General features: G+C 47.9%; 1 protein-coding gene across 1 annotated transcript in view; it reads right to left on the reverse strand.

Annotated features, from left to right (window-relative positions):
- Cnih3 (cornichon family AMPA receptor auxiliary protein 3) overlaps positions 1–21,571 on the reverse strand; it is a 100,388-nt gene extending 78,817 nt beyond the window's left edge. Inside the window, exon 1 of the mRNA XM_038309491.1 lies at positions 21,491–21,571. Coding sequence (XP_038165419.1) covers positions 21,491–21,571 — 81 coding nt within the window. The remainder of the gene's footprint in view (positions 1–21,490) is intronic.
- Between the last annotated feature and the right edge of the window lie 244 nt (positions 21,572–21,815).

Raw genomic sequence — 21,815 nt, forward strand, 5'->3', positions numbered from 1 at the left:
AAATATGAGAGTTAGCCAGTAAGAGGCTGAAACTAATGGGCCAAGCAGTGTTTAAAAGAATACAATTTGTGTGTTGTTATTTCAGGTTTTAAGCTAGCTGTGCGGGAGCCAGGCAGGACAAAAAGCAGGCCTGCCCACAGCTCCTACTACATGACAGAATAAGACTCAAAGAGACATGGGATGTCAGAGTGATGGTCTGGCCTAGTGTTTCCGGAAGCTACCTAAGTGCTGCATGTCTGACTTTTCTTGCAAGCCAGACTTGGAATCCTGAACACACCAAAGCCTTCCGAGAAAGGATGCTAGGGGCGGGAGAGGGGGAAGAGCAAAGCACTAACCCTGCAACCTCACCCTTACAGAGCAGGAAACTGAGACCCAGTCAGATGGGGAAAATCTATCAGAGTCAGAAAAGACAAATCAGAGGAGGATTGTGGCGGAGGACAGGACATGTGCTGAAGCCTGCCCATGTCCTCTGAGCCTGGGGATCTCTGACTGCTCTTAACTCTTGACCAGAATCCTGTGCCTACCCACTGCAGCATCTCACCCGGGAGGTCTCTCAGGGGCCATGCAGGCTGTTAAGCCCCCCCCCCAAAGTCTGCTCTGACACTCAGAAGTGTGGGGTCTAAAGTGCAGGATTTCTCTGCCCTCTGCAGGCTGACCACGCCTTCCCATGGCCATGTTTCTGAATCTCACGCAGTGAGCCTTTTCTCTCCTGTATCGTTATGTTGAAAACAAGCAAAGTGGGGTTTCCATCCTGGAAACTTTAAACAGGAAATGCTACTAGTTTAATTTTTATTTCTTTCTTACTCATCCATCTGAAAAACAAATATGAAAGTTCTCTGTAGGCAAGGGTGGCAGCCACCACTGGCAAAGTGGGGACAGCTGGAGGGACACAGAGGGCAGGTATCAGAATGACAGAGAGGTGAGGAGGGGCCTCAGAGATCACAACACAACATCATGGTGTTTTGTCCCTATTGTGTGAGATGGCAGAGATGGTAAGCTGACAGTGTGAGCAATGAGACCTCAGTTACCACTTGGGGACACTCTGTCACAACCTGGTTCAGCCTTGTAGCATGTAAGGCTATATAAAATCAAATGACACTGCCAAAGAGAGAAAGGGCGTGGCTTCTATGATGGTTTATAGGGCCAGGGATGACCCACTCCTGAAAACACACAGTCTTCACACCAGGGTAACCCACTCCTGAAAACACAGCTTCACATCAGGGTGACCCACTCCTGAAAACACACAGTCTTCACACCAGGGATGACCCACTCCTGAAAACACGCAGTCTCTACACCACACACAAAGCAGAGAAGCGGATGAGAACCAGCTCAGAACACAGGAAACCAAGGCAAGCATCTTGTCTTCTTTGATTATTCAAGACCCAACAAGCCAGAGAGAGAGTGGCTGCTTCTCAGGAGTGGTTCTGAGCCAGACCCCCAGCTGCGGCATGACTGGGTTAGGGTTGGAGATCATACGTCTGCCTCTTGAATGCAAGCCTGCTCCTCAGGGGAGAAGATCTCGCCTAAGGACAGGTGAAAAGTTAGCAGGTGGCTAGGTAGATAGAGGGCGGATAGAGAGGTGGACTGGTGAAGATACATGAATGATGGATGATAGATGATAGAAATGTGATTTTTAACAGGCTGATTGATAGGTCAAGGGTTGATAAAGAGAGATGATGATATATAAATGAAATATTCAAAACCCTCTAACATCTTCCTCAGGGCTATGTAATCTCTTAAATATGGGGATTAACTTAATATTATATTAGTTATACAGTATCTATGTGTGTGTGCATGCGCATGTGCGTGCCTGCATGTGTGTGCATGTGTGTGCATGTGTGTGCATGTGTGTGCATGTGTGTGCATGTGTGTGTGTGTGTGTGTGTGTGTGTGTGTGTGTGTGTTTAGACGAGAGGTCAGCGTCAGGTGTCTTTCTCTTTCGTCGCTCTCCACTCCATTTTTTGAGACAGGACCTCTCACTAAACCTGGAGCGAGCTCGCTAGCCTGGAGGCCTGGCTGCCCAGGAAGTCTTCCGGATCCACCTGTCTCTACCGCCAGCACTGAGATTACAGGTGTGCACCACCGTACCCAGATTTTCATGTGGACTCTGAGGATCTGAACTCAATTCCTAACATTTACGCAGCAAGCACTTTGCCCACAAAGCCATCTTCCCAGCACCACCCATTCCCGCCCTTGTTCTGTTTTTTTGTCTTTCAGGTTCTGGGTTTTTTGTTTTGTTTTGTTTTGGGGTTTGTTTTTTTTTTTTTTTTTTTTGAGACAGGGTCTTACTATGTAGCTCAGGCTAGCCTTGAATTTGGTGCGGGAGAATTGTTTGTATTCTGTCAATCATGTTTTAAATAAACGCTGATTGGCCAGGCAGGAAGTATAGGTGTGTCAACCAGGCAGGAAGTAGAGGCAGGGCGATGAGAACAGGAGAATGCTGGGAAGGAGGAAGCCCATTCCTCCCATTCCAGCCCAGACCACTGAGAAGCAAGATATAAGGCTGAAAGGTACCGAGCCACGTGGCTAACATAGATAAGAATAATGGGTTAATATAAGATACAAGAGCTAATAAGTAGCCTGAGCTAATGGGCCAATCAGTTTTATAATTTATGGAGATCTCTGTGTGATTTTCTTTGGGACTTGCTGGCTGTGGGGTACCAGGCGGGACAGAAACCCCAACAAGCCGGCCCTCCATGTTACATGAATTGACCATAATCTTGAGTTCTGGGATTACAGGCGCACACCACTATTACGTCTTAATCTAATTAACACATTTCTCATTATCCCATCTAGAAAACAACCTAACTTATCTAATCCAGTTGTGAGTAGTGAAGGAGGTGTGACTACTTGGCACACACAACTGAAAGGACCAAGGACACGTGTCCATATTCTTGACTTATGTAGCTATAAAGCATGTATGAAAAAGGAACAAGAATCTGGCACATAGGAAACTCGGAGCTCCCTCAAGGCTGTTTCCCATAAATGTGACCTCAACCACAACACCTGGCCACTTGGGTTAAAGGACTCTCCAGTTCTAATGAGAAGACAATACCCAGATGGTCCCAGGAGGCTAGATTCAGAGCAGTGGAGAAGACATCCTAGTTACCCAACAGAGCCCAACACAGGACACAGCCAGGATGGAGTGCCCGCAGGGCCCTGCATGTCCAGCAGCAGGGCACTCACCCTGCTCCTGGCTCAACCCCAACCCCAAGCCTCTCACTACCATGGGGTTTGGAGGACTGTGTGGCTAGTTATGTTTTCTCCTCTTGCCCAGATGGCTGATTAGTGTGTTGATAGGAGAAGGGGAAATTTAAATGGATCAAGAAGCAGGACTCTGCAGCTCAGCTTTTCACATGACTTGGGTGGGTGGGGAGCTCATGGGTGTAAATGAGCTTGGGTGGGGCACTGGTAGGTGTGAACAGGATTTGGGGGCACTCATGGGTGCAAACGAGCTTGGGTGGGGCACTCATGGGTGTGAGCAGGTTTGGGTGGGGTGTGAACAGGCTTGGGTGGGGCACTCATGGGTATAAACAGGCTTGGGTGGGGCACTCATGGGTGTGAACAATAGCCAACTGAGCTGTCCCAAGGCATCTGAATCAATGTGCATTCCAGACCCCTGAACTCACTGTCTTCCTTGTAGAACTTACTTCTAATCGGCACAAGGCAGCCAGAGCCTATTCTCTTGTGGCTTTAACTTCCTCTGACCTCTAGGTAACCATCCCAGAATGGAGAGCAGAACTGGTTTTATCAGAAGATCCAGGCAATCCACACAATATCACAATATCACAGCCTGTAGAGTTGATCTGCACGGGCTGCATTCCTGCCCGGCTCCCGTGGCGCCTGACTAGCTTTACCCGAAATAATTACATGGAAACTGTATTCTTTTAAAACACTGCCTGGCCCATAGTTTCAGCCTCTTATTGGCTAATTCTCATATCTTGCTTTAACCCATATTTAGTAATTTATATAGCATCATGAGGGGTGGCTTACCAGGAGAGGTCTTAACTTGTGTCCATCTCAGAGAGGAGAAGCAAGGCGACTGCTTATGGTGACTGCCTGAAGCGTCTGCCCACTCCTTCTTCCCACAATTCTGTTCTGTCTACTCTGCCTACCTAATTTTCTATCCTATTAAAGGGCCGAGGCAGTTTCTTTATTAGCCAATGAAATTAACACATAGACACTCCTCCATCAACAGCCCCCCTTAAGAGGTAAATGAGGTTGCCTCCCTCCCATTCACAAAGCAAAATCACTTAACTCCAGACAATGACAAAAGTTGCTGACTCTGCAATTCTGCGAGCCAGTGGGCTGGCGGAGATGTGGGGGTCATAGTAAGTGGCACAGACAGGGCTGAAGAGATCCTTCCTGCCTGGCTGTATGTAGCAGGGTACTTCTCAGCACAGGTGAATGAGGTCATGGCCAATGAGCCCTAGGGATCTGCCTGCCTCTGCCTCCACTGCTCCAGGGTTACAAACACGTGACACCATACCTAACTTTTTTTATGTGGGCTGTGGGGATTGATCTCGGGTCCTTGCGCTTGAGAAGATCTCTCTAAGCCCAGGGACTCTTTTTTTTTTTTCTTACTCTTGATTCACACAATGGCTGTTCCTCCCATCTAGGTAGCTATGAGCTGTGCTGCTGAGGAGCTGCAGGGGTGGGGGACGATGCCTGTCACAGAAGCATGCTGCTGCCTCCAAGGCCTCAGAAGTGTTGAAAATGAGAAGCCAAGCCCTTTGCTGAGAGCCAGTAGACAGTCATCACCTGGGGGAGGAATACATTCAGGGCTATCAGCCCAGGAAATCAGTCCTGCTAGCCAGACCACAGCCTCATCAAGCTGAAAATGGAGCTAAATATGCTCTTTGCCCATAGCTCCATGGGAAGGCAATACATTCAGGAATCTGTGGATCCCTTGTTTTAGAGAAAGGTTTGCTTTTCTCGAGTATGGGTAATATGACAGGCTAAAAGACAAAACCTAGGTGACCAGGCAGTGAACGTTGGTATTTTCTGGTCACCCACACTTACACCACTGTCCTGCAGTCTGAACTTTGCAGAATTCTCTGTTTCTGCCCCCTTAGCATTGTTCTAGGGGGACAGTGACCCAGGTCATTCCCTTATGCCTGAGACCCTGTCATACTTGGCTTAAGGTAACCATGCTCACAATGTCCCAGAGAGAGAGTGATTGTGGAGCAGAGAGCAAAGGCTGGTTTTCTATATTTTTCCTCCATTCAGGGATCTGGCTCCTTTCCAGAAATCCCTCTTTAGACTGACTTCCTAGAACCGCAATGATGCACACCCGACAGAGAGCTGAGGCTATAAAACGGAAAAGGAAAACTGAACAGGAGAGAAGAAAGGAAGCAGGCAGTGTGTGGGACCCAGAACCAGGTCTCAGGTTGCTTCCTCCAGGACCTGCACCTCACATACAAGGAAATAGAGACTCTGGAGGTGTAGGGCCTGCCTAAGGTCAGGAGGAGGTTTGCTGAGAGTGCACAGTCTGTCAGCTGCTGGTCCCTTTCTAGGCCATGACTTTATATGTTTAAAACTGCCAACCAATGGGAGAGAACCGTGTCAAGACCAAACACCAGACATTTCTCCAGTCAGCACCTATGTGATGCTGGCCTCTGCTCATTTCCCAATTGGTCTCTAGAGCCTCCTATCACCTCCAAGAAAAAATATCCCAGGCTCAGTCTCAGTCCAGCAATAATGGAGTGGCTTCGGGGGACACTATACCTGCTTAATGTCCTGTTCTCTCTTCAGATAACGGTTTCATACTCCCTAAGAGACCATCTCTCCCCATCCACCACTCAACACACTTCATCTCCATAGCTCTTAAGAATTTGTTCCCAAACTGGGAGTAGTGCCACATGCCTTTAATCCCAGGACTCAGGCAGCAGAAGCAGGTGGTTCTCTATGAGTACGAGGCCAGCCTGGTCTACGTAGCAAGTTCCAGGACAGCCAGGGTTACAGTAGAAAGACCTTTAAAAAGAAGGAAAGAAAGACAGACAGAAGAAAAGAGAAAAAAATTGTTCCCAGCCTACCTCCCACTCCAACCCTTGTGAGTCCCCAGAACCAGTCTGTGCCCTGGCAGTCCAGCAATCCTCATCAAATGAAGGTCCCCTCTCCACCCAGTGACCTACCAATGACCCATGACAATAAGGACACTGAAAGTCTGTTCCAGATCTCAGGCAGTCCCACAGAGTGGCTGTAATAGAATGTGGTCATCGTGGTTGTTCCCCAGTGACCACAGAGCTGGGAAATGGGACCAATTACACATCAACTCCCAAACTGGTCCTTTTGGGTCCTGGTCTGTCTGTGAACAGTGTGAAGCAGTTTGCAACACAGGCACATCTGTGGAAAATGCTCTTGTACCCTGTAAAGATTTTGTCACTCTTACTGGTTTAACAAATGCTGATTGGCCAGTAGCCAGGCAAGAAGTATATGGCAAGTGTGACCAGACTGAGAGGATTCTGGGAAGAAGAAAGGCTCTGTCTGTAGTTACTACCCAGATGCAGAGGAAGCAAAATGAAAATGCTGCATGAAAAAATGTACCAAGTCACATTGCTAAACATAGATAATAAGTATTATGGGTTAGTTTAAGTTGTAAGAGCTAGTTAATAATAAGCCTAAGCTAATGGGCCAAACAGTTTATAATTATTATAAGCTTCTGTATGTTTCTTTGGGACTGAACGGCTGCAGGACCAGGCAGGACAGAAACTTCTGCTTACAAGCAGAACGGCCAGACATGTAGCACAAAATCCACATATGCAGGTTCATATTGGACCTCTCTTCTGATATCTAGGGCTCCTCATGAAATAGAGTAGTACTCTCAGAATCCACCCAGGCTCTAGACTTCCCAATCCTATTTTCATCTTACCTCCCCAAAGAACTAGCTCATCATTTAACTCTTTTTGTACTGATACTCCTTCAGAGAAAATACTAATTCCTTTTCCTGATAAGGTTTGCAGAACACATTTAAATAGTTTTTAATCCAAGATACAAATGTCTCTATTATATAGGGGGCCATCTGGGCTGCCACGGCTAGCCAGCCATGTTGCTATCAACTCTTTTTTTAGAGTTCATGAATCAGTTGCCAATAAGGAAGAAAAAAAGGGAGCTGGTGCCAAGACTTCATCTCCTCCCCTGCACTTTCCCCAGCAGGAGAAGCAGATCCCAGAGTCAAAATGGACCATGTGAACACAGATGCTGAAAACTGATGCACTGGAAATGTCAGCCCACGGTTCTAGACATCATGGCGGTGGGAGGTGGTGGCAGCTTACTTTCCCAGCCCTGGAACCTACCAGCTGGGCTAAGTGATACTGTGCCAGCCTCCAAAAGATCGGAGACACATGCAGAGAAGAAATAAAAAGGAGGCCTGGGAGCAATGGAGAAAGGAGCAGAGAGGGGAGCAGACAGAAACAAATAAAACAAGAGAGGAGAGGAAGAGGGGAGGGGACCAGAGTCCCTAATTCTAGGACCATACAACCACAGACTGCTAAAGAACCCAGCCAGAGCCGCTATAGGGCGGGGGGGGGGGGGGGGGGTGTGGAGCTAAAGCCTACCTAATCTGCCACTGGATACAATGTAAATAATATGAATTCTATCTTATTTATCAGTGCATACATGTAAACAATATGAATTCTACCTGATTTATCACTGGATACAATGTAAACAATGTAAGTGGGATCTATGCCTGGAAAGGCTAGAATGGAAAGCTGATGAAAGGAGAGAGGAAGGCATGTGTAGTGCCTGTCTGTGGTTTCCCTCATGAGAGGGAAAAAGACACAGAGAATGGGAACCAATGGGTCAGCCAAAGCCCATCTTAAGCACACTATCTGTGGATAGTGTGTATATTCAAAGGATAATCAGCTCTTCTCCCTCTGGCCAAACAGTCTGGGGAAGTGAAGCTGCTCACACCCTGGAGGAGAGTAAACATAAAAGGATGGGAGTCCTCAGCCCCGGCATCAGGATGCTGCTGTTCCACTAGGACATTCGACCTGTACTCTACCAACTGCACCAGAGGGTACATAAGCCTCTCCACCTGCTTCTCACCTCATTCTGCTACTGGAGGAAAGAGAACAAACTATCCAGACAAGACAGGTGTCTGGGTAAGCACAGACTTACATTGCTAAGACATTTTAGTGGTGGTGTTCAGTGATTGGTCTTACCATTTTCCTCTCTCTCTCTCTCTCTCTCTCTCTCTCTCTCTCTCTCTCTCTCTCTCTCTCATCTGAATGGGTGCTTTGCCCGCATGTAAGTCTGTGCACCACATGAATGTCTGATGCCTACAGGTCAGGGTGTCAGATCCCCTGGGAACTGGAATTATAGATGCTGCAAGCCACCATGCAGGTGCCTAGAATTAAACCCAGGTCCCCTACAAGAACAGCAAGTACTCTTAACTACTGAGCCAACTCTCCAGCCCATAATCTTATCTTTTAATGAATCTGACTGAAAACACATACACACAAACTTTCATGACTCAAATGACTCAGGGCAGGATTAAAAGAATAAAAAATGAAGTGAGCCTCCAAATTATCTCCCAGTGAACTGGCAGATGTTCCATGTCTGTGCCCACAGCAGTGCCCAACATAGCACAACAGTGAGTGTGCGAGTCCTGTCTGCCCCCCTCCCTACAAAACAGGCAAGGCTGCCTGCCTGGCCCACCCCTCCCCCTCCTCTCACCCCAGCACTGCCTAAGGGCATCCTGCACCTCTGCACTGACTTGAGATGAGAAATGCAAATCAGGTTTTAATGAAGTACAAAAATTTTTTTTGGCAAGATACCCTTTTTATCTCCTAATAGCAGGTGCATTGTCACTTCACAGACAGCCCTGAACTTCCTCCACCCTAAAATTATGGGAAACACTACTAATCTCTTCTGGGTGGAATCCCTGAAATAACTGGCTATGGTCACAGGCAGACTCCTGGAAGAGTGGTCTTTGATTTAGAATTTAAAATCTCTGCTTAAGGACCATTTATAATTTCTGGCAACTAAAGCTAATGATAAGATTTAAGTAAGGATCTACAATTGTTTATAGAATAGAAATAATGCAATAAACCTGGCCAGGAACAACTTCAACAACTTCTTCTTTCTTCTCTCTTCTTCTTCGGCTTCTTCTTCTTCTTCTTCTTCTTTCTTCTTCATTCTTCTCTTCTTCTTCTCCTTCTCCTTCTCTGCTCTCTCCTTCTCCTTCTCCGTCTTCTTCTTCTCCTCCACCCCCATTCCGCCTTTGAGACAGGGTTTCCCTGTGCAGCCCTGGAACTCTCTCTCTCTGTAGTCGAGGCTGGCCTCGAACTCAGAGATCTGCTTGCCTCAATCTCCAGAGTCCTGGGATTAAAGGTGTGTGCCACCACCACCCAGCATGCCATGTATTTCAGTGCACATATCTGGGATGTCCCAGTGGTCTGTTGTTGGAAGCCTGATCCAAGTGATTCTATTCTGGAAAGTTCTGGAAACTCTAAGAAGTTGGGACCTAGCTGAAGGGAAGTTGCTTCTTATTGAATATGCTTGCCTTGGGTCCCTCTCCCTTCTTCATGCTTCCCTAGCTGCCATGATGAGAGCTATTCTGCTCCACCACACCCTCCGTGCCATGGCAGGCTGAAAGGGGGCAAAATAATGCTTTGCTTCCTTAAAACCGTTTCTCTCGGTCATTTGATCACAGCAAGAGAAGTATGGTTAATTTGAATGGTACCATGCCAGGGGCCAAAGGGACAGGAAGAGCAGACAGAGAAGATGAGAGATGAGAGACCCAGAGAGTTTCTCTGTGTAAGATTAGAGGAGTCACAGAATGGTCATGTGATCCGGGTATTCTACTTTTACTATTTGCACAGAACTGGTAGCTGGTCTTGTGTACGATGCTCACTGTAGAGTCATTCACAATGACAAGACGGAAGTAAGTCAAGAGGATTAGTCAGGGTTCTCCAGAGGACCTAAACCAAGAGAATATGCACAATTACAAGAGGGAGTTCATTAGGTTGACTCACACAGAGACTGATCAGCCCCACGATGGCCTCAGCAGCTTCTCCACCTAAGAGGCTGGCAGTATTCAGTAAGAAAGACCAATCATGGAGCCACATCTGAGGTTAGAGGCATGAAATACCCTAGAGACTCACCACAAGTTGATGTTCACAGGCCCGGGAATCATCTTGGTGCTATGAACAAAGATGGGGGCAACAGAAAAAAAATGGGATATATGCTCACTGTAGAAGAATAGAGAACGCAGGTGTATAAGCTTTCCCTCTTTCCTCTTCCTCTTGCTTTTAGTTCCATCCATGTCCCAGTCTACTAAATGAGGCCACATACATTCAGGGTGAGTCTTTAGGGTTTGCCTACCCATGGATGAGTCATCTCTGGAAATGACCTCACAGCCACACTCAGAGTGCACCTTGACAGTTCACTAGGCATCTCCCAATCCAATCAACAACCAAGATTCGGCATCCTACCGCGTGCTCATTGACAGACGAGTGGCTATGTAGCACGTGGCATATAGACCTAATAGAACGGCACTCGGGTTTAACAAGGAACCCAATGGTCATCTATGCCATCACATAGGTGAAACTTGCAGGCATGACATTAAGGTGAAACAAGCCAGGAAGAAAGAAAAAAATGCTGTTTTCTCGATTTATATAAATAAGGTACCTAGAATTGTCAAATCCATAGACAGTAGAAGAGGAAGATGCCAGTACTAAAGGGAACAGGAAGTTACTATTGATGGGGGTGGATTTGAGTTTAGAGGTGAAGTTCTGGAGACAGGTGGTGGATGGGTGCAAAACCATCAACTTATGAACAATGTACTTATTGTATGTTTTAAAGGAGAGTTAAAATAGTTAAGACAATATCTTCTGTATTGTGCCACAACTTTTTAAAAGAAAATCAAATTTTAAAATGTTAGAGAAGCTACACAGAGCCCAGAGTAGAAGCTGTAGAGCCAACGAGAGCCCTTTCTCTCCCAGGCAGTCGGAGGAGACATAGCTAAGGCTAGACGCAGGACCGAACTAGAGGAAACAGGCAACGGGGGAGCCAGGCTGAGTTTAGTTGTGCATGAGACTAATTAGCTGACAGCTGGACAAAAAACAATCCAGTTCCATACACACTTGATTAGCATCTGCACAAGTTCTGGAGACAGAAGAAGCAGCAAGCTCCTGCCCTCCTGTGCCTGCACATATCGAGGCCGTAGCAGCCACAGAGGCACAGTTTTGTTGTGTGTTTGTGATTGTTTTCTGGTGCTGAGGGTTGAACTCGGGCCTGGCAAATGCCACGGAGACACTCTACTAAAACGACACTTTCCTGGGCTCCTGAACCCTGTACCAAACAGGCCTTTATACCACACTGGTCCTTCTTCTAGCCACAGAGAAGACGCAGGAGGCATCCCAGTGTATGTTGTGCTCAGCACCTGCAGCACGCCACCCAGCAGGGCCAATTGCTAGGCCCTGCTCTACAGGGTTCACCACTACCCCAAAGCTAACAGACTCCCTCTTCTTCCAATGATGAAATGTGTAAACTTCTGGCTTCACAGACCAAATGAGCTGCCAGAGATGACTTATCCCTGTCAACAGTCGGAGAGCCACCACCCACCAGCCATGTGTCAACATGCAGCCACCATGGTCCCTCAAAAATTCTATGACTGCTCCAGACTGAAATCACTCTTACAATCAGCTTCTGCATCATTTGAGAAGCCAAGGCACGTGTTCACATGTTAAAGTGTGCGAGGACACAGGTGCACATACAGGGGTCCAAATGAACCACCTGAGTTTGTCGGTGTCGTGGGAGCTGGCACGGACTGAAGCGCAGAATGGCTGAGATGAGAACAGAGGCATCCCGTGGAAAAGAACACGGGGATTTAGATTCAGGAGAGATGATTTTCCTTTGTGGCCAGAGTAACGAACAAACACATCCAAAGGCTGATACAGTCTAAGTGTGGTGTTGGGACCCTGAGATGGCGGCTGGTGGGAGACGGGGTGCAAAGGCAGGCAGGTGCCTCCAATGCCCACCACAGGACTTCGAACATCTTCCTAGAGCATCTTCATCCACCCTGGGATCCTAAGCAGAGTCTTTAATCCCACATCCTGCTGTAGGACCACCTTCTTAAGCCTGTCACATTTTTTAATGTCTAGGATGCTGAGTGTCATCTCTGTGGCTGTGATAAAACATCCTGACGTGAAGCAACTTGCAGGGGAAAGTGTGGCAACTTACAACTCCAGGTGACCATTCCTCGTGGGGACGTCAAGGCAAGAATTTCAAACAACCAGTCACATTACTTCCACCATTGTGAGAAACTGTATGTATGTATTCATGCTCACTGCAGTGATATTCTATTGTGTTTGCCTGTCCCTTGCTTGCTTGTGGTCGGTTCTACTTCTCCACTCTTAACAGTTCAGGAGCCTTGCCTAAAGAATAGTGCTGCCCACAGTGGGTGGATCTTCCCACACTCTTTAACTTAATTAAGACAATCCCTCACAGACACGCCCACAGGCCAATCCAAGGTTGACAACACACTTAGACTCTCCTCCAGGTGATTCTAGTTCTCACCAGGTCAGCATTTAAAGCTCCCTATCCCAGGTACCACACGGTGGTAAAGGGAAATGCGGTGGCTACACTTCAGGCTACCCTTGGTTTAGATACCTTTCTCTTGCTTTGTTTAGCTTTATTTTAGCATATGTAAGAAAGTCTCATGTTTGCCTCTCACCCTATGCTAAATTAAAAATATTTTGCCAGCCTCATCATTAAGTTCTACATTGCTTATTCACAGACCAACTCAGGACTTAATTGTGCACTTGGGAGTTTTCATGACCTTTAAGAGATTTAATCAGAATCCCAGTGCTATTAAGCATACAAAATCTCAGTCACCCATAAAGATCCAGACACTGAACATAAATGACCCCCCAGCAGCAGCCACCCTAGCCCCCCAGATCTGAGGTTGGAATGCATGGGCACAGCTGCCCTGTCTGTAGCAGGACTCACTTGGTGTGCCTCTCCTCCAGGCTGCACAATTCAGCTTCCTTTCTGAGGTCCCTTCAGTCACCATAAGAACAAGCGACCTGAATTGCAAACATATGAGCTAGGATTTAATATTTGCGTCTTCTGAGCCACAAGGAGACTATCTACATCTGGCCGCCAAGCGGTGTGAGAGAATGGCGTATTTCACAATTATGATTTAAAAAATGGGTTTCACGGGGACTGGGGAGATGGCTTAACAGGAAAAGGCACTGGTCACCAAGCCTGACAGCGTGAGGATGATCTCCAGGACCCACATGGTGGAGAGAACAATGACTCCCACAAGCTGTCCTCTGACTTCCACACATACCATGGCTGTGCATGTGCGCACTCATACACACACACACACACACACACACACACACACACACACACACACACTAAATGTAATAAAATTCTTATGGGCATCACGGGATGGTGAGAAGGCTTAATGAGTAGGAATGTTTGCTCTGCAAGTACAAGACCTTCACCCCTGACACGTCCCTTTGAGCATCTCCCCTCTGCGTAGAGATGCTGGACTATAAAACTCAATGCTGTGGTGGTTTGAACAAGCATGGCCCCCATAGGCTCATGTATTTGAATGTTTGGCTCCCATTTGGTAGATACTTTAGGAAGGATTGTGAGGTGCGGCCTTGTGGAGGAGGGTGTGTCAACTGGGGTGGCTTTGAGATTTCAAGGTCTCCTGTCAGGCCCAGTCTCACTCTCTACTCACTTCCTATGTACTTGTGGACCAGACGCAAGCTCCTAGTTATTGCCCCAGCACAGAGCCTGCTGCTGCCATGCTTCCTGACGTGATGCACGTGCAACTAACCCTCTGAAACTGTGAGCCAGCTCCCAATTAAACACCTTTTATGAGCTGCCTTGGTCATGTGTCTCTTCACAGAACAGACAGTGGACAACCTTCCCTCACAGAGCCACCATGTCGGGGATGCTGCAGGCCTCCTGCAGGTCCAGAAATGTATAATTTTAGAAACCCCTCCCTATGACAATTGTAAGTCTAGGAAGCTATTCATCAAGGAAGAATTCGTCAAGCTTGGTTTGTCCAGTACATTAGCTGGATGGTGAATGGACTTATTCTGCAGTAGTGGCTCTAATCATTGTGCCACCATGCACTTGAGGACACAACAGACATCAGCAGTTCCAATCCCCATGAACCAGGAGCCTAGGGCTGCATGACCAGTGGAACCATGGGATATAAGGCAAGGGATGGAAGAAATGGATAGGGTGTGTGGAGGCTTCACAGAGAATGTAAGGCTGGAACTCAGCAGCCCAATAAGGAATGGAGGTGAATAGACAGCAATTCCAGGGATGTGGAAGAGCCCACGTGGGAACTGGCTGGAGCACAGATGTCAAGTGAGAAGAAACTGCTAACTGGACCTAGTCTTGGAAGTCCTTTACGGTCTGTAAGTAAAAGCCAGAAGGGGTTTTAGTATGCGGATGACATGCAGAGGGAGGCAAGGTAGATGGTACAGGTGTGTGTGTGACCGTGTTTGGATGGTGCATGTTCCCAGGGTCACAGATTAAAGGCTCAGTCTTGGAGCCACACAGTTAGTTGGAGGCAGTATCTTTAGGAGATAGAGCCTACTAGGAGGTCATTCTAGGGTGTGCCCTTACAGGAGATTAAGGGACCCCAATCTCTTCATTCTCTTTCTTTTTGCTTCCTGGTTCATATGATTTATGATTTTTTCTCTGCTTCATACCCATGATGGACTACCTCAATAGAGACCCAACACCATCGGGCCACAGGGTCATGAGCTACTACTTCAGATCTCTGAGCCCACGAGAATCTTTATAGCTCGCTCTCTTCATGACAGAAAGCTAACGCCTAACAGTAACTAAGAAAGAGGGAGTGGAAAGGTCCCTAGGTGAGGACCAGGTCCTCTGAAGCCTTGAGTGATGAAGGCACACGAGTTCAGTGTGGGAACCAAATGGGCAATTGAGGCAGGCAGTCCACGGGGGGCAGATGCAGGCCTGGCCTAAAGGCAGGACTAAGAGGCAGAAAGAAAAACAACCAGACAGAAACATGGGGAAAGCACTCAGGGTAGAAAGAGGAACACAGTGTAGGGTCCAAGAAATAATGGGAATACAGCCACAAGGAAGACACGAACAGCAATGGCAAGACCACAGAGAGGCCTACATAGCACTAACTGTACCCAGAGATGGCCCCAGCAGAGGTCTTCCAGTGTCCTTGGCAGGCACTGAGCGAAGAAGCACTGTGGGCATAGAGCATGGGTCAAAGGCGGTCAACAAATATCTTAAAATCAGGGGAAGAAACATCTCTGGCAAACACCGACCTTGTCCAAGCTGGATAACGGATGCAGAGCACTTGGCTTTAATCCACTCCCAGCATACTGTGTGGTCTGATAGAAGAACTTAAAGAGAAAGGGGGCAGGATTTGGGGGTGCAAAACCTGTCTGCAAGATAAGAGACCTTGCCGGGCGGCGGTGGTGCACGCCTTTATCCCAGCACTCGGGAGGCAGAGGCAGGCGGATCTCTGTGAGTTCGAGACCAGCCTGGTCTACAAGAGCTAGTTCCAGGACAGGCTCCAAAGCTACAGAGAAACCCTGTCTCGAAAAACCAAAAAAAAAAAAAAAAAAAAAAAAAAAAAAAAAAAAAAAAGAGAGAGAAGAGACTTGGAGACCTGAGACACGGTTGTGAGGTGAGGCACTAATGATACAGGGAAACACGTCTAATCGATATTCAAGGAAGAAATCAGCTTCAACAAAAGGGAGATCATGACTTGAGCCAGGGAAGAAATGAGTTTGCCAGAGCATACGTGGAGAAATTCATGGAGGGCGGGTACTATGGTCTGACTGTTTAATCAAAAACCATGTTGAAATTTAATTGCAATTGTGATGGTACGAAGAGGTGGGACCTTTAAGAGGCAATAAGGTCATGGGATACCACCTTCATGAATGGATTAAAGCTGTTATCCTGGGAAGAATTAGCTCTAAAAGCAGGGTGTGGAGCCTCCCTCCCCTCTCCTGAACACATGCTCTCACGCCATGTGGTGCCTTCCATCATGTTGTGATGGCATAAAAAAGGCCTTGCCAGGTGCAAGCCCTTAGATCCGGGACCTGTGAACACCCATAACTGTGAGTCAAATAATTTCTCTTGTTCCTACTAAATAATGCACCAATTCTATTACAGCAAACAGGAAAGACCAAGACGGGCAGGGCAGTGAGTGCTCCTGACAATGGCCTCTGTGAACATCAGTGCAGGACGGTGAGTGCTCCTGACCATGGCTTATGTCATATCCATCAGTGCAGGGCAGTGAGTGCTCCTGATCAGTGCAGGCAGCGAGTGCTCCTGATCAGTGCAGGACATGCGAGTGCTCCTGATCAGTGCAGGGGCAGGCAGTGCTCCTGATCAGTGTAGGACAGCGAGTGCTCCTGATCAGTGCAGGACAGCGAGTGCTCCTGATCAGTGCAGGGCATTGAGTGCTTCCTTATGACGGCCTCTGTCACATCAGTGCAGGGCACTAGGTCAGTTCAGTACCTGCCACACACAGGTCAGTGAGGATATGACCATGACTAGGCCCACATCCTTGTGGAATCCTGCAGGGAATAACCCATAGAGGCAAAAGACAGTGACAGCAAAGAATGGAGAGAAGACACCATCAAACAGCACGTTGACAGGGACATTAGGCACTTCTCACTTTGTGGGAAGAAAGTCAGTAGCAGAAAACTGATCCCCAGAACGGAGGGCAGAGTCACATGAACACACAGCAGACTACAGAGAGCAGTGAGTGGAGGGGACAGGAGGAAAGTGAAGTCAGATGTGCTCTCAGTGTTCGTACAGGTAGAAACACCCATGGCAAGGCCACACGGCTTCACCTGCCTTTGTTCAGAGACCAAAGAGTTAGAGAAACCTGCCTTGGGACCTCTGCCACATCCAAGCTTAGGAAGCCTAGAAACATCAGTGACTGATGAGGCTCAGCCAGCTCTGGCTTGTTTCCAGAGCCTCTGAGTTCTATTCCCTCCGCTGCTCTTACAGTATGATTGATGGAGATACGATGATGACAAGACTGGCTTTGGGAAGTGGCCAGCCAACATTCAACACAAGCTGAAACGAGAAGTGAATATCACAACCGACAGTGGGGAGCCCTCCGGGTTCACCAGTGCTCCCCAGCCCCTTGCAGAAGGAAACATCACACTGGACAGAGGGAGCCCACCAGATTCACCATTGTCTGCCCCTTCCCCCCCTCCTCAGGCTGCCCTTGCAGGAGGACTGCCCACTGTTATCAAGGACTCTGAGTCTCCTGAATCGTTGGTCCTTTTGGCATCAGTTGTAGTTCTCTAGGTTCCAAAGCACCAAAGTCCAGAAAAGGATGCATGCCCCTGGCTACCTAGGGTGTGGTCCCCAAGGGCAGTCAGAAATAGGCCAGGCAGAATGGCAGGAGAGTCCAGTATAAAGATTATGAAGCTCCTCCATGCCCAGGATCATCCTCAGTGGCAGAGAACAAGGATGGGCAGTAAAGGCCCTTCTCTTCCTATGTGGGTGGGAGAGAGTCTGTGGGGTGGCCGGGGACAGAGTGGACAGGCAGCAGCTGCGGGTGGCTGGATCTGGATGCTAGAGAATGGCTTGATTCAAACAGACCAGCTGTGGAGGCCAGGGAAGGGCTGGCAGGGGCTGTGCTGCCCCTGGCTCAGAGCAGGTCAAAGAGGATATCTAAGAAAAAGGTTACAATGAACCCCCCAAGCATCTGGTTTCACAAAACACTCCCGCCTTTCTTCTTATAAGTGAATAACTGGGGAAAGTGAGACGTGTTCCTAGTGGCTGCGTCTGACAGGTTAGAACTGGCCGAAGGGTCCAGCCATGAAGACGCTGAAGTAAAACTTCCCTTCAGCAGACTAGGATTCATTATCACCCGTGGGGTGCACTCGAACTCCGAGGGTAAATGCCGGCATGAGCCCAAAGCCATTTCGAGATGGGGCAATACATCAAGCCTTTCTAGAGAGCATCACTGGGGACTAATTTTATTTGTTAACTGCCGAAGTTCAGGGGGACTCTAGACATTAAAACCTGGAAAACTAAAAGCCTGAAGTAAGCGGTAATGCATCTTTGATCTTTTCACAGAGCAGCTTCATCTGTGTTTGTGTAATGAGACCGTCTGCAAACAGGCTCGGCCAAGCTGGAGCCCAGAAAATTCGGAATTGTGAGTAAACACTGTTCATCTCAAGCTGGCTGGAAACAGAGACATCGCTCCGTGAAGGGCAAACTTTCAAGGACACTTGTGAGATGCATCCACATGCAGCCTTTTAAATGCATTTAAAAACATCCAGTCTTCTCTGGATGGAAAGGTGCGGGTGACTTTTGTTCCCTTGCATATGGCTGTATTTTCAAACTTCTGGAAATGAACCTCTACCCTTTGGCTTTCATAAGGCAAGTCTACTTTCTAAGAAGATGAAGTAGAATTTCTTCTTCTAAAGAAGAATGCACAGAGCTAGGTGTAGTAGTAGGTGCTTGTAATCCTAGCACTTCAGGGACAGAGGTGGGATGAGGGGTGAATTCCGGACCAGCCTGGACTATATATCAATACTCTGAAAACAAACAAAAGGTAGAAGGGACGGGAAGATGTGTACTGTTTTGACTTTGCTATACTCCAATCAGAAGTTCCAATTCTAAATATCTTACTGACATAGAAGGTAATGCTTTTGGGTAGAAACTACTATTAAATCAATAATTCAAAGCCAGTGATTACAGTTGGGGAAAGGTTTGGCTGTAAGAGTCTCACGGACTCAATCAAATCCCAGATCCAATACAAGCAAGTTGCACACGTTTGGGCAAGTTTCAGAACTATAGTTTCTTCCCATGTAAAAAAAAAAAAAAAAAAAGACATCTATGAGGACCTAACGATGCCCTGGCGTGTGAGAGGCAATATCCATGAAGAACACAAAGCCCATGGTTTCCAACAAACAAACAAAGAGCTCAGTCTCACTCCGCTTCTGCAAACCAAGACAAATGTACCCAAAGCAGTGGCTGATGGGAAATAGTTTCATGTGAAAACAGTGCAAAGAGATTTACAAGGCAAAAATCAATATTTAAATGTGCTATGATGAGCCACATCCATCTTTGCTTCTAGATATCCCGGGAGGTCAGGGAGGGGAGGGGGGGGTAACTGGAGGTACACCTAAGAGCTCTTTCTCCAGACTACACAGGTCGGAGGGTGGAGGACTACATACTGGGTAACAGGAACTTCCGTTATTTCCCTTAAGTAGGTATGTGCATTACAGATAAACAGAAGGAAAAAAAACTACAGCCTGCATCTCTTCTGGCCCAGGGAGTGCAGGCATTTTAACCACTGCATATTAAATGTGGATTCATTGTTTGGGATGCCAATACATGCTAAGCCATCAATATGACTCATCAGACCAGGAATGTATAGAAATATAAGATGCTGGAAAGAAGTGCAAATGCACCATCTCCTAACTCTCCTGAATATTAGGTTGATATAATTACCACCATTCAACCAATATCCACAAACACACAGTGTGTGTGTCAGGAAATCAGACATATCTGAGCACCCCTTTCAGCATTCAGGAATCAAATCACTGATGGGAATCGGATTGCTTGACTCAGAGAGAGAAGGAAAGGACTAGGGAACAGGGATTGTGCCTGTTGTCACCCATGTCACTTCCGCTAACTGTGCCAACAGGACCTGACTTGGAATTTTGACTACATTGTACTTTCTCAGTTTGGGCCATGAGGGTTGGGGGTAGAGGCCAGCGCAGGATCACTAGGACATTCAGACGTCACTTGGTCAACTTAGTTGCACAAACCACTTAATTAACTTTGTTCTTGAAGTGTTTATTCCCCTCCCCATCCCCACCCACATGCACCCTGAGGGAGAGAAGAGAATTCTTTCTTGGGACCCACCCTGCTTCAGGAACCAGTGCAGTGAGCGCCAAGTCTGAAGGAGTTTGGGGTGCTCCTGGGATCTGCTACCCTCCAGACAAAGCAAAACCAGAAACAAAAAGCAAATTAAGTATTAGCCTTCAAGAATGTGGCTCCCTTTCCAATCCAAAGAAGCCGAGGAAATTCCTTTAGAACATGGAAGCAGATCTCTGCTGCATACTTGGGAACTGGCTACCCTGAACCTCCTTTTATCCTAAACCTGGTACGGTTTTCATTTTTCCTTAGCAATTGCCAACAGCCTCAAATCCCCTGTCTGCAGTAGAATAGACCCAGCATTCCAGGGCAGAGAGGACAAATCCCATTACATCTAACTAACAGGACTTTTTATTTCAGCCCCCAAGTTCCTGCATCGGAATCTATTCCTATAGCACACTGATAAGTGATTACACAATCTTAGAAATGAGGGGACATTTATATGTGCTCTACAGGGGCTTTCAGAGTCCAGGGGTTAGAAGCCCCTTCCTCCTCCCCAGACGCTCTCCTTCTGCTCCTTGCCACAGCCCTTGTGGCAGGAGATGCAGGGTTCTATTTTAAGACAAACCCTCTCACGCTAGAAACCACTCAGACAAAACACCAGCATCTCACTACTCCCCAGTCTTCTCCCTTCTGGGTCATCTATTGTACCAAGCTCTCAAGGTTCCCCAGAGCCTCCAGGAGTTGGTCTCAGGGACCCTCCCATCGCCCCACCCTGCTGGAAGGGCAAGGCTGTCAACAGCAGGCATCAGTCCACTAGGACCTTGGCCCTTCTGATCATCCTCCCCAGGATGAGAATGAGGACCTTAACCAGCCTCAGAAGGAAGCTAAGAGGTCAAGGGTTTGTGAAATGTGACCCAGTCCACAGGGACCTACTCCTCTTCAGGAGTCCTGGGCTCCACAGCCACACCACACTTGACCTACGACCCATCTGCTCTCCACACTAAAAGGAAGCCAGGGCCCAGGGATGATGGTCCTGACCAGATCTACAACACCTGGAACCTTATTTATCCTGGTCCTTCCTCCCTCTCTCTTCTTAACCTCCCATTCCTCTTGATTTCCCTCCCCTCCCGCCTGGCCTCTCCCTCCTTCCTCTTACAAGGCGCTCTGGTTGTGTTTCCACTTTGTCTCCATTATGTCTGAACGCAAACCCACCACAGATGCTGACATTTTAAATGTTTAGTGTTATAGTTACTTGACTAATTGCCTGGGCCACCGGCCAGCGCTTCTTCTTTCCTGCAGGAGGGGATAGGGAGGGGGGGAGCCCGGCAGATGGGGTTTTAAACCACTACTTTCAAACCGGCCCGGGACACTTTGCCACGGCCAGGAGAGTGCCCCGCGCAGAGGATTTGCGAGTCACAAGCTCCAGCCAGGGCAAGAAGGTGCGCCAGCCCATACCTGTACCGCCTGGCCTCAGGGATGCCAAGAATTGTGTCTACTGCCCTGGGACAAGGGAGATGGACAAGGTCTGTTCAGCAAATGCTTCTATGTGGCCTCACAGTCCGCCCACGGCTGCAATGTGTAGAAGGCAGGTGACATGAGGAAACAAGGTGGGCCTGGTGGGGTTGAGAGGGTCTTTGGGGCAAAAGAGAGAAGCCAGCAGGTTACTCACGTGCCAGATAGCGAAGAAGATGAGCGCAGCGCAGAGCACCAGGGACAGCATGTAGCAGAAAGCAGCGAAAGTGAAGGCCATGGTTGAGGACCCCCGATCCCACCACACACAAAGCCGTTCCCTGTAGACCAGTGCCCTCCAAAATGGGGGCCAGGAAAACGTCTGCACACTCCCGGTAAAACCAAAGGCTAGGAGCACGCACAACAAGCAAAGGCAGAGTTGAGGGTCAGTGAAAGCCGCAAGATACGGGCAGGACTGGAGACCCTGGACGTGGAGCAGCCACGGGCACAGAATGTCGCTAGCAGGCAACTGTTCCCCTAGCCAA

This window comes from Arvicola amphibius, chromosome 12 (genome assembly GCF_903992535.2).
Source record: "Arvicola amphibius chromosome 12, mArvAmp1.2, whole genome shotgun sequence".
NCBI classification, from domain to species: Eukaryota; Metazoa; Chordata; class Mammalia; order Rodentia; family Cricetidae; genus Arvicola; species Arvicola amphibius.